The following is a 13,307-nucleotide window of genomic DNA, read 5'->3' as shown; positions in this document are numbered from 1 at the left end:
CCCCCCCCCCCCTTGGAAGTTTGGAAGCGACTATATGGACGAGTCTACTTTATTGCACACCTGGGGATTCCCCGTTTACGGCAGCCTGTGAGAAATGCGGAACCGCGGAGCAGTACGTGTTGTAGTTGTCAGTGATGTTGTTGTCGTGTATACGTGGCGAGTTGATCAATATACCAAAGGTTTCTTCGTGTCGAGTCAAGGTTCAGTTGCATATTATTTCCTTAACTGATACTACTAGTACTAAAGTCACCTCCATGAACTTCGACTATATTTGAGTTGGTGCCGTCTATTATTACGTGCGACAACAACATCCCCCCGTTTAACATTGAACCTGCACACATTTTGTATACACAACACACACGAGAAATTGATACTGTCTACACTACAGCTAGGCGTACATGTATCTGGTAGTCAACACACCCTGTACATATATATAGTCTGCTACATGGCACAATACAGAATCTCTCATTACAGCAAGATTTGGGTTGCATAATGATAAAGTGATGCCAAGTAATGATTATTTTTGTAAATTGTATGCCCCCCCCCCCCCCCTTAAATATAGGCCTCCAGTCCTGCAACAAGTCGAGTGCTCAAGCAACGGTATGGGTACGGTGTGAACTTCTGGCTGCTAATTTTTGTGAGTATTCCTTTAAACTTTACACTAACACTTATACTTAAAGGAACACGTTGCCATGGATCTGTCAAGTTGGTCTTTGAAAAGCGTTTGAAACCATTTGTTATGAAATGCAAATGTTTATTATTTTTTTTTAAAGTAGGCTATAATGATCCACACAAACACCTCGGAATTGCAGTTTTCCTTTTACGTTGCGAAGAAACACGGTCGGACATTTTGTGGAGTCAAATTTTTGACCCCATAAAATGGTCGACCGTGTTAGTTTGCGACAAGTTGCTATGACATAACTCTCCTGCCAACTAGTTCGCGACAAAAAAAGGAAAACCGTGCAATTTTGAGTCATATACTTGTGTATTCTACCTTTAACAGTAATCTTTACCATTGCATTTCATAAACAAACGGTTTCAAATGCTTTTCAAAGACCAACTCGTCCGATCCAAGGCATCGTATAACTCTGAGGTTTGATGGGTTTTTTACTATTGTAGGCAAATGCTTTAAACTGAAACACACACAGAAAGGTCAAGGTAAACACTAACACTTTCAAACTTTTACCAAATGAAGTATACCATCTGTAAGTTGACTCCAAGAGCTAGTGTACCCCTAGAACCGTCTCACTCGACGAAGAGACGGTAGCTGAACAAAACTCATAGTTCTAGGAGCATGGAGCTAACGACGTTTTTCGAGACTTCATTGCATGGTTTTGCTCTTTTCAGCGCTTTGATCCTTGATGTAAAGGCGCTTTACAAATATTTGTATGTATGTATGTATGTATTAACGTAATTAACCTTTCTTTTAGGGGGGGATATAGTTATGTGACAGCTAAAAAACAAAATTTAAAAAAAATCAAAGGTAGTGGACACTGTTGGTAATTACTCAAAATAATTATTAGCATAAACCTTACTTGGTAATGAGTAATGGGGAGCTGTTGCTTATAAAACATTGTGAGAAACGGCTCCCTCTTAAAGTGACATATAGTTTCGAGAAAGAAGTAATTTTCAACGAATTTGATTTCAAGACCTCAGATTTTGAATTTGAGGTCTCGAAATCAACCATCTAAATGCACACAACTTCGTGTGACACGGGTGTTTTTTCTTTCATTATTATCTCGCAACTTCGGTGACCAATTGAGCTTAAATTTTCACAGGTTTGTTATTTTATGCATACATGTTGAGATACACCAAGTGAGAAGACTGGTCTTTGATTAGTGTCCAGTGTCTTTAATAAAAAGTTAAAAAATGTAGCACATAGGTGCATTAATCTCCTTCAAAGCTAATGGTTCAGAGGTGCACTGTTAAGCTCAATGGTGACCTGTTTATCATGACACTGTCTATTCCCAGATCAAATAATGAGATGACTTTGAGAAACATGCAATAGCCCTACGTTATGATCAAATGACATGACAAGACTTCCATTTGACATTGAACCTTGTACTTATGGACTGCAAACATCGACTATACAGTTGCACGCACTTTGATGTTCTTGTTCATGTCTAATCAGTGGTTTCGAGTCCTGGTCATGACACTTGTGTCCTTAAAAGCAAGACACTTAACCATTATTGTTGTGTCCTTCTTGATGGGCTGTATAGCCATAGGTCATGTGCGCTGTGTAATAAAAGCAAGGTCCCGTGCGCTATGTAATGCTTATATAGAAAGGTTTGCGGTAACACCATGTAATGACTATCTCTAATTAGTTTGGGTGGTTCTGAAAAGAACCGTTGGTTTCAACTCTAACTCTTTCACCCCAACTCATTAGAGATTACATGGTGTTACCGCAAACCTTTCTATATTCGTATTTTCACCATGCAAAGTTTCAAATCCTACTTTATGTAATACTTGTTAAAGAACCCAGTGCCCTTATCGTAAAGAGAAAGGATTCACTTAGCTGTGTTCTGGTTCTTAAACGGCAGCATATTGTGCCACAGAAATTTGTAAACCAATTCATGGCGCTACAACAGGATTATATCTCATACTTCAAAATGTAGCTGCACATACCTTGCAAGACAAAATACTGAGTGCTTTGGGTGGGAGAATTACAAGAAGGTATAATTGTATATTATTTGGATTTAGATATTGTTTTTGTCTATGAGGGTTATCTCTTGATCGCTCTAAACTCTTACAAAACGATTAGCAATGGATGGTTTTGTAATTGAGGAAAGTTATTTGTATTGCTTGTGTAGTCTCTTTTAGGTTTTTAACTACTACAGAGATCTTTTTGTTTGTTCATTTTGTTTAGATGATCTTCCCAACAAGAGCATTTGGCAAAGCTCCCATGGGGTTATATGCCAAGCTGGCAACAACCAATCTCTCTCTCTGAAATTGTGACTTTTGTTAGCAAAATGGCAGACAAAGTTTCTGACCCACCTGATGGCATCATAGTCCGCAACAAACTGGAATGTGCTTTCTGCAAGAAGAGACTTAAGAACCCCAAAATCTTACAGTGTTTGCATAACGTTTGTGAACAATGCTTGCTTAATAAAGTGTCTATGGGTTATTGGTCAATAACATGCCCATTGTGTTACCAAACTACAACATCCAGTAATGGTGTCCAGAATTTGAAAACCAACTTTCATCTCATCGGACAACTAGAGGATACACTGGTCAAAGAGGAGCTGTTACGTGAGGAGTCACTTAACAATCAGCCAGTTTGTGAGTCCTGTGAAGTGGAGAAAGAAGCTGTGTCGAGATGCCTTGATTGTAGCATGTACTTGTGTCTTAGCTGCAAGAAGGTACATCGGCGCATTGCTGTTCTTTCAAAACATACGGTTGCCTCGCTGGACGAGCTTCGTGTAGGAGTGGTCACCAAGACCTTCCGGAGGGAAAAGAGAGCGGAGGAATGTCCAAGTGATCACAGGTTCTTCTGTGAGACTTGTAATGACGTGGTCTGCAAAGACTGTCCTGAAATTGATCCAAGGAGTGGGAAGAGTATTTCTCCTGGTTGGAGAGGAGCATCTCGGCACAAGGTCGTGAAGATGGATTCTGCCGCATCCTCAAAGAGGAAGATGACCAAACAGATGATAACTAGTCTTCAGAAAGTACTTGGTGAGTACAAATCCACCCTGAAGAGCATTGCTGTCGACAGAGCAAATTTGGAAGGTCAATCAAGGGGGTTAGAGGAGCAAGTTAAGGAAGCTGTCAGAGCAATCACAAAGAAGATTAAAGAAGAAGAAGCCCGTCACGTCAAGGAGATTGCCGACATTCAACAGAGGAAAGAGAAAACTCTACAAGAAAGTGAAAAGTGTCTAAAGGCTGCAATGCAGCGCATGAGTGATTCGTTAGAAATGGCAATCAATGTCACTGACACTGCTTCAGATCAGGATTTCCTTGGCTTAGTTTCACTCATCAACAACAATCTTGAAGATCTGACAAGAAAGGGACCTGACAGAATCTACAGTGGATTACCACATTGGACATTCACCAGGGAAAACAGCGGACGTATTGGTGGTTTGATGGATCCAAGTGGTCGCTCTTATAGTTGTAAGTATACGGAAAAATGTATGCAACTCTGGTCAATATTGTTCAGATAGGCCTACATAAACTATGATTTGAATTCCCCTAAATGTTTTAGAGGAAAATTACTGGGGTTTTTTACTTTAGAGGGAGCCGTCTCTCACAATATTGTATATAATATACAGCTCTCCATTGCTCGAACTACCGCGCAAGTTTTTGTGCTAACAATTATTTTGAGTAAATACCAAAAGTGTCCAGTGCCTTCAGACTTATAACCTCAATCACATAGCCCCAGAAAGGAGGAAAGAATAGGAAGAGTAGAAAAGGAGTTGGAATGAACCAAGCATTTTCCTAACCCAAAAACTTGATGGCAACAAATAACATATTTTTTTAAAAGACCCAGGCTCAACATAACAATGAAATCAATACATTAAAAAAGTGATTTCATTGTTAACAGAATTAACTTTTAAACAAAGTCGGCCCCCTCCTCACTCCCCCCCCCCCTACAAATAAACAAATACCGGTAGTATAAAACAAATTATGAAAAGACTGTAATACAATTTTTGTTATTGTGGCTTCTTTTGTTATTTTTGTCTATTAGGTAATCAACAGTGTGATCATCAATCAAAGGGAGGTAAGTGTTACTAAATGAATTTTCTGTTGATAATTTTGTTTGCTAAGCTTTGTTCGAAAAAAAAGCATATATAAAAATTAGATATAAAATCTGATTGCCATCAGCTAGCTCCATTGACAAACCACTGTCTGGAAGACACCAGCTTTAAAAATAAAGTCAATGTCACAGCCATAAGTTCATATTCTAAATGTAGATTGAAGTGGTGCTTTCCATCAGAAGAAAATATTCAGGCCTACTATAGCCCTTTTCACCCTGTAAAGCCTGGGCTAGTGAAATTTACTACTCAACTAGTCGCTCCTCAAATAGTTGTGGTTACGACAATAGTCGCAACTAATTGAAATTCTCAAGATGCATTGTGGCAGTGTTTGCCACAGGCGCAATATAGTAAAATTCAAGCTGAAAGGATTGAAGGATTGTGTCCTATTTTGTTTTGTTATTAAATTTTGTTACTTATAGTTCATTCCTATAGTTATTTCCTTAATTATTATTTGCTTAAAGATTATATTGTTTCTGTACAATTTAATGCGTTTTGTTACATTTCTATGTACTGTTTAATTCTCACAATTGTTCTTTTTATTCAAGAGTATGGAATAAACGTATTATTAAATTGAATTGAACTGTTTTTCTTATTTTACTTGTTAAGCCTCTATAGCATCTTCAGCTGAAACAACTAGGAAATGTTCTCCATTAAAAAGGGTTCCAGTTCAACCTCATTTGCCATCAAAGTATCTCCCGAAGCCTACTACAGTTTCTGCAACGACAAAACCATTCACAACCTCCCCTCCAGAAGCTCCAAAGTTTACCTTCACTAAAACTACAGTAAAGTTTGGCAGTGCTGCATCGAGTACACCTGCAGGAGTATTTGGAAGTGCTGCATCGAGTACACCTGCAGCAGTATTTGGCTGGGCTGCATCGAGTACACCTGCAGCAGTGTTTGGCGGTGGTGCATTGAGTACACCTGCAGCAGTATTTGGCGGTGCTGCATCGAGTACACCTGCAGCAGTGTTTGGCGGTGGTGCATCGAGTACACCCGCAGCAGTGTTTGGCGGTGCTGCATCGAGTACACCTGCAGCAGTATTAGGCAGTGCTGCTTCGAAATCACCTCCAGCAAAGTTTGGCAGTGCTGCATCGAGTACACCTGCAGGACTATTAACCTATGGTAATGCATTCCCGAAATACGATCTTGGTGCCAGTTTTTGCTTTACATCCAGTGCAAGGAGCTTAACCACCCCAAAGAGTGAAACTGTTGCAGCAGCCCCTTCCACAGCTGCCCCTTCCACAGCTGCCCCTTCCACAGCTGCCCCTTCCACAGCTGCCCCTTCCAAGAGCCAGATTCAAGCACTGACCCAAGATAAACAGGACCAATCTAAAGAGATCCTTCCAAGCAAGAAAGGAACAAGATTTGCTTTTGGAGCAGTTGGCCTTTCATCACAAACTCTCAAGAGCAGTGCGCCTCCAGCATTGTCCATGCCCAGTGAGGAAAAATCCATGGGATTAAATTTTGCTGCCATGGCCAAAACAAAGGCATCTTATTTCTCCTTCCGCATGGATGTCAGCAACACTCAACAAGAAGCTCCTGAGAAATCACTGGTCAACCCAAAATCTTCTGGGGTAGTTAAGTTAGCCCAGCAACCACAGTCACCTATTCTGAATCAAAGTGTAGAAGTTGACCCCTTCATTGAGTTGCCAGAATGTATCGAGGTGAGAACCGGTGAAGAAGGCGAGGAGGTAAGATTCAGTCATCGAGCCAAGCTGTTCCGCTACCACAAGGAGTCCGCCCAGTGGAAAGAGTGTGGTATTGGGGACATCAAGGTCCTGTTCAACCCAGACACCAAAAAATATCGCATTGTCATGCGAAGAGAGCAAGTCTTGAAGGTCTGTGCCAATCACTTTGTCACTCCGGAACTGAAGTTGCAGCCGATGGCTGGATCGACAAAGTCTTGGGTTTGGATGGCAATGGATGCACCTGAGGGTGAAGTCCATATAGAACAGCTGGCTGTGAGATTCAAAACGGAAGAGTTGGCCCAGCAGTTCAAGGAGGCAGTTGAAGCAGCCCAGGAGGACATGAAGACAGGAGGAGGAGATGCAGTCAAGATTAAAGATGGAGACAACAAAGAGGATAAGACAGAGAAAGCTGAGAAAGAAGACACATATGTTGATGAAGATGAAGATGACGATGAAGATGACAATGGTGTTGACGAGGGTGAGGGGGAGGAGGATGAAGGTGCAAACGGTGATGGAGAAGAAGAGCAAGATGCTACAGAACAAGGTGATGAAAAAGATGAAGATGAGCAAAACAAACCAACACAAGGTGGAGAAGAGCGAGAAGCTACAACACAAGGTGAGGACCAAAAAGATGCCACAACTCGAGGTAATATTGTAACCCGATCTAAGCTCCATTTTCTTGTGTATTTTAACCATCACTTCTAAACAGTCATTCGAATTCACCCAGTATGATTAGCCAAGTTGAGCCAAAATAACAGGACATGTTTTACAGGTAATGATGCCCTTCATACTGGAATATAAATCTGACATGGTCCACAAATAATTTGGTGTGGAAAATTTATTCTTGACGCTCTTGAGCCAAGAGAGAAGACAATGAAGAAATTTAGATTTTAAAAGATGTAAAAGGAAAGCCCCAAAAAATTATTCCAGGGAAAACCCACGCAGTCACGTCGTGCACATAGGGACTAAAAACCCAATCAACACAGTACCCTGGTGGGATACGAACCAGGGTCCAAGTAAAAGGCGAGGCTAGACACCATAGTCTACACCAACCTGACCGCAACTCATTGTAATTTTATGGATTAAGGAAGAATACAGGTTTAAGTACACACAAGGTTTAGGGTAAGGGTAGATTAATGCTACTCTCATTTCTTCAGCTGTTGCTAACTGCTTACCAATCAAAGTTACCTATGGTATAAATGCACAAAAATTCTGATGGCCCGGGGTTAACCCTTGTGCACTCCTTTTTTTTAAACGGGACCATCCTCTGAAAGTTGTATTTGGTTTTGTTTTTTGTTTTCTTGTGAAATCCAAGTTGAACAAATATATGATTCTTTCTCTCCTGTCCACTCCATCATTAAAACAGGTGATGACGTATCCCCAACTTTCAAATCTTATGATCCAAACGTCTTAAAGTCATTCTCGGAGTTGTTGCGTAATGCCAATGCCAGCCACGCCCAGAAACAGAAGGAGATGAGTGAGGCTGAATCATCATCTAAGGACGAGGAGGCGGCGGGGAGTAGCATTAATGACAGCATGACCGAGGAGAGAGATGATATTCACTTTTATCCAATCGTTCAACTCCCTGAACAGGTCAGTAATGAGATGTGGCTCCTTTCAACGATTAAGGTACTATTTGTTCGACACAAAACACAACCGTCCTGAGGTTTACATTAAACCTACACTGTTTAAAGATAATGGTGGTTGAAAGTGTTCCTTAAGATGCTGTAGTCCCTAGTATTTGAGAATGCGGGTGGGTTTACTGCATCTTGACTGCCTTGAGCATCTAAACTTGTACAAGGCTAATGTTAAGAGTTCGTCAGTTCAACCTGTGTTTTCTTGTTAACAGTTGGAGAAGATTACCGGTGAAGAGGACGAGAACCAGCTGTTCTGCTCCCGTGCCAAGCTTTACCGATACGATAAGACCTCGTCCCAGTGGAAGGATAGAGGGGTCGGAGATATCAAGATTCTGCAGAATGTTAAGACGGGACGATATCGGATCCTCATGAGGAGAGATCAGGTGTTCAGGGTAATTAGGCAAAGTCATGCACCAATGCTCTGTTTGCTTATTATCAAATTAAATTGAGTTGGCAATGTTTTCTCGACAGAAAATGTAACTATCACTAACATGCTTTTGGCTATGACCATGTCTCTCTTGTGAGGAGTGTTGGCTCTGGAAAAAGCAGGGGGTTACAACAGAGCTCAACGTGACCAGTAGTGTACTCTGCTGATCTTCAGGAGAATGCTGGACTGCTAATGAGCTATAGTTTTAAGGGATGCGTATTTCGGCGGGAAGTATCCAAGCTCTTCTTGAGGTTGATGCATAAGAGTCAATGGCTGGAATATGTATATGCACTAGTGTTGATCGCAAATTTTCCTGGTTTTTGATGAGGCTGTTGTGTGCTTGGTGTTCCTTCATCATCAGCAGTCCAGTAAGTCAGCCCTGAGGGCCTAATTATTTTGCAGGGCTTTTGCAGGGCATATATACCCGTTCAATGCTGGGTTTTACAGGATTATCAATAAAGATATATAAAGTTAGCAGCGAAAGTTTCAGCTGAACACGATGTCTACCTTGTAAGAAACAGGAAAAAACTATCAGTATTTTCACAAAGCATCGAATCCATCCACACTGAGCGCAGGTCACAGTGGAGTCTATGGCCGTAGCATTCGCGAACAGACAGCATGAAAATTTGAATCTCCAAAAGTCACCTTCAGGCAATCTTTAGGAGATTCAGCTTAGTTAACATGCCTTTTTACAATTTAAGGGTCCTTCCCAAAATATAAGAACCTACTACCTGTAACTAGAATAAAATGAACCTTGAACCTTGAACCAACTAATTAATGTGAGCAAAAACCTGGGTCTTATTTTGTAGGGTTTCTGCCAGAACATCACTGTTTTCTTTTAGCATCAACTGTTTTTTTTTTCTGACATTTCTTTTACACAACTCGACTTCATTACTTGCAGATTGGGAAAACTGAATATCTGATTTTTCAATCTCTGTCATCTCTAGGTATGTGCCAATCACTACATCACCAAGGATATGGCCTTGCTCCCTAATGCAGGTTCGGAGAACTCCCTGGTCTGGCGGGCCATGGATGCATCGGACGGTGAACCTCAACCTGAGCAGCTGGCAGTCCGCTTCAAGCTGGCGGGAACAACTCAGCGCTTCAAGGTGACGTTTAAAGAATGCCAGGCCGAGCTGAGAAAACTAGAAGATGATAGCAAAGGAACTGAACAAGGTAATATTTTTAAGCAGAATATTTATCTCTATGCTCTCGATCCCTACCCTACAATTGCTCATTTTCCCTGATGTGACAGCTATAATATAGACTTTTAAAAAACTAGGATCTAGCTGGGATATCTCTATGGATGTTTATAAAACTTATTTTCGGTTACCCTGAAATAATGTGCGAGTTTGACAGTGAAAGTTGCCTTTGACAAAGCTTCAGTCAGCAAAAAGGACCAGGCTAAATAAAAGGGAACACTTTATATGTAAATGATGTCTATTTTCTAAAGGACAGGTTTACTAAATATATCATGAAGTTCAAGATGACTTATTGTTATCACCAGAAACCATGGAAGAGAACACAGCATCAATTAGGACAGCAGTTACCGATGCAGCAACCACCACAGCAGCAACGGAACTCTCTCCTAGATCAGCGACAACAATCACTTGTACAGCAGTAACAGAAGCTTCTACTGCATTAACAACCACCACAGCAGCAACAACGTCTTCACTGCATCAGCAATAACAACATCCTTTATTGGGTTTTTTTGTGGAATATTATATTCTACTTTTAAAACATCAGGTCCCTTTAAACGCAACGTTTGTAAGCACACAAAAAAGCACTTTGTATAGGGTTAGTTTAATTTTATTTAAAGTTTTTAAATTATGCTTTTTATAAATGCTTTGTAGTTTAATTATAGATGCAAGACATTTCTCACTGATGTCCCATGGATCTCTACAAGGAGGTCTGCGCTAAAATTAGTTGTTTCATCATTTCTGGGTAAATTTATTTTTATTTTTTTATCAAAGTTTCAAAGGCATGGATGTAAAAATAATAACATTTCCTACAGTATCTCGTTTTGTTTTTTAAACTTCATCCCGCTTTTCTGGCAAAACAGCTTATCTCTGTGCTTGTTTTTCTCAAAATGTAATTTGTAGAGTTAGGCTGTTTTGTGATACTGGGGTACAACACGAGTCATGCCATCCTGCTTGCATTTAGCACATGCTCGTTCTGTGTTAAATACAGGGTGAGTCAAAGAGAAATTTACTGCAATGGACCGATCCATTAGGCGCCGCCCATAACGCACGTGTGAGCAAGAACACGCGTGCCTCTCCAATGCCTTTCTGCACAACTCTGCCGCGCGCGCCAAGCATAATCGCACACGCATGTCAGACTTATTTGTCGGACCTTCGTTGCGTTGTTATTGGTCAATACGCAATGGGGCAGAGCTTTCGGTTTATTGATAATATTTTTCAAAACAAACAAATGACACTCAAAAGTTCAGTAAAGCATATATGCTTTCAGTAAAACAGGCAAAACTTCTCTTAGAAATGGTAAATTTGTTTCATTTTTTTTTTCATTTTTTTATTTAATTGCAGGAAAGATTGCTTGTTTGAATAGTTATTTTCTTCACTGGGGTTTTGAGTGTCAGTTGTTGTTTTGTTTTTAAATCATAAATCTTGGTCAAATTCATTTTGAGTTGCCCTGTAGTGTGTGGGTGAATTGCATGTGATGTCAAGCAATAAATCAGTGACGTCATCAGAGGAGATCATTATGTCTTACCGAAAGGCAAAATATATACCTTCGGTTTTGGAAACCGTTCAGTAGTTTTAATCGTATATAAATGTAGATATACTCATGAAACTAATCTTCAAAAGATTTAATGTCAATGCATTCTGGAGCTGTGATGTCAATTGCAGGAAGATTTATCCAAAATGACAATCTGAGAAGTGACTTATGTATAAATGTTTCTCAGAATGAAATGGGTTAAATAGTTTGTAGTTTTAAGTTTTTGAGTTATTCACACTTTCGGGATAATGTATACCTGTCATGGCCTTAACTTCTGGCCAGATATAACGGGCCGATTCTGGGCCAATATTTTATAGCTGTTATGGCCGGCCGAATACATAAGTGCCAGCATCGGCATGAACCTTGTTGGGCATGTACTGGGTAAGTTATGGGTAACCATGGAGGAATAATTTATTCCTCCATGGGGTAACTGTCATCTGGCCGATTAGTTGCCAATGGCCAAATATTGAAAATGAGCCAACACTCAACCACATAAACACTCGGCCAGTTTTTTAAAGGCCGGTTTATGGTTGGTCGCGCGATGGTTGCGCGATGGAAATCTTGACGCGCGATCTTAAAAAGAGACAGTTTTTAGGACTCAGTCTTAGGATTGCGCGCAAGATTTCCATCGCGCGACCATCGCGCAACCGACATAATCTGGCCTTTACACTGTCAGCATGTGTTTGTTAGCAAACAATAAACAATTCTGTATAGTTCATTTAACTCATGCGATATTAAAGGAGCGCATTAAAAATTGATTAATACAATACAATATAAAGCAATAAACATATAAAATAAATTAAAGTTAAATGAAATTACTTTGCAATAAAAAAATGTATTACAATAAAAGTGTACTTGTCCATGATATAAACACATTCAAGAAATAAATTAAAAATACAGAATTTATTAATAAATGATTTGTATTTTTTTTCAAATGCGAAGTAAAAACAAAAAAATATTAATGGGGGTATCAATTTTAGCACGCAATAAAAATAAATTAACAATAATAAATTCGGTTTCTCAAAATGCCGGTACCATCAGGTCCAAAAACTTGCATGAAATTCTTTTTAAAATAACAAGTCCGTTTGGTAATTTATTTGCTTCTTTTCTTCTTAATTATTTAACCTCCAGGCCTTTATTCTGATAAATCGTGCGAAACTACAACTAGCGTAAATCGAAATACAAATCAGCAAAAATAATGACATCAGAGTTTGAAATCGAATGGAAAACGCCTGCTTATGTTACAGTTACCTGTTCATGTTTGTTGCGTTTCAGAGTGACTCTACATGCAAGGGTTGAAACGTAAGGTAATGACAAATTTTGTCCGCTTTCAAAAACTGCCACGAGCTGGTTAAAACCGAACAGGGAGGATCGAGTGAGGGGGTTATCACATCATCGTCATAGTATACCTTGCCAAACTCATCGACAAATTTATCAGCAGGATACTGGTCTTTGGTGACAATTTATTCAGCTCACACAATGTAACTTTCATTTTTCTTTTTTACCGAATTAATTCCTTTAATTTTAAGCTCTAGGAAAAAGATAACTTAAAGGCAGTGGACACTATTGGTAATTACTCAAAATAATTATTAGCGTAAAACCTTTCTAGATGACGAGTAATGGGGAGAGGTTGATGATTATATAAAATATTGTGAGAAATGGCTCCCTCTGTAGTGCCATAGTTTTTGAGAAAGAAGTAATTTTCCACGAATTTGATTTCCAGACCTCAAGTTCAGAATTTGAGGTCTCGAAATCAAGCATCTGAAAGCACACAACTTCGTGTGACAAGGGTGTTTTTATATTTCATGGTTATCTCGCAACTCCGGCGACCAATCGAGCTCAAATATTCACATGTTTGTTATTTTATGCATTATGTTGAGATACACCAAGTGAGAAGACTGGTCTTTGACAATAACCAATAGTGTCCAGTGTATTTAAGTCATGTAACAACCAATGTTAAAGATTATTTCCCCATATCCCATACAGTAGGTAGCCCTCCACCTCAGTTTACATAAGCACCGAGTATGCATAACACTTAACTACAGGCCAATACTTATCCATACAACGTGAA

The 13,307-nt window shown here is 39.7% G+C and overlaps 1 protein-coding gene across 3 annotated transcripts; it reads left to right on the top strand.

Moving 5' to 3' along the window:
* Positions 1–93: 93 nt before the first annotated feature.
* LOC139945581 (uncharacterized) lies at positions 94–12,128 on the top strand. 3 transcript variants are annotated; one of them, XM_071942981.1, is made up of 9 exons: positions 94–200; positions 563–637; positions 2,867–4,107; positions 4,682–4,714; positions 5,358–7,085; positions 7,806–8,032; positions 8,289–8,468; positions 9,451–9,679; positions 10,011–12,128. In XM_071942981.1, exons 3-9 carry the CDS (start codon positions 2,913–2,915, stop codon positions 10,190–10,192), a joined length of 3,774 nt encoding a protein of 1,257 aa, XP_071799082.1. In that variant the 5' UTR covers positions 94–200; positions 563–637; positions 2,867–2,912; the 3' UTR covers positions 10,193–12,128. The 3 variants fall into 3 exon arrangements, with proteins under 3 accessions (XP_071799082.1, XP_071799083.1, XP_071799081.1); XM_071942982.1 differs by having other exon boundaries at positions 94–637; positions 5,358–7,055; XM_071942980.1 differs by having other exon boundaries at positions 94–637.
* Positions 12,129–13,307: the final 1,179 nt, after the last annotated feature.

Source organism: Asterias amurensis, chromosome 12 (assembly GCF_032118995.1).
Source record: "Asterias amurensis chromosome 12, ASM3211899v1".
Lineage (NCBI taxonomy): Eukaryota > Metazoa > Echinodermata > Asteroidea > Forcipulatida > Asteriidae > Asterias > Asterias amurensis.
Note: the sequence above shows the minus strand (reverse complement) of the source record. Positions and strands in the feature narration are given on the sequence as shown.

Coding starts and splice junctions, on each gene's coding strand:
- LOC139945581 (XM_071942981.1), top strand. CDS start 2,913: ATGCCAAGCTGGCAACAACCAATCTCTCTCTCTGAAATTGTGACTTTT. Junction 8,033..8,288: donor TCGTTCAACTCCCTGAACAG/GTCAGTAATGAG, acceptor TCTTGTTAACAG/TTGGAGAAGATTACCGGTGA. Junction 8,469..9,450: donor GGAGAGATCAGGTGTTCAGG/GTAATTAGGCAA, acceptor TGTCATCTCTAG/GTATGTGCCAATCACTACAT.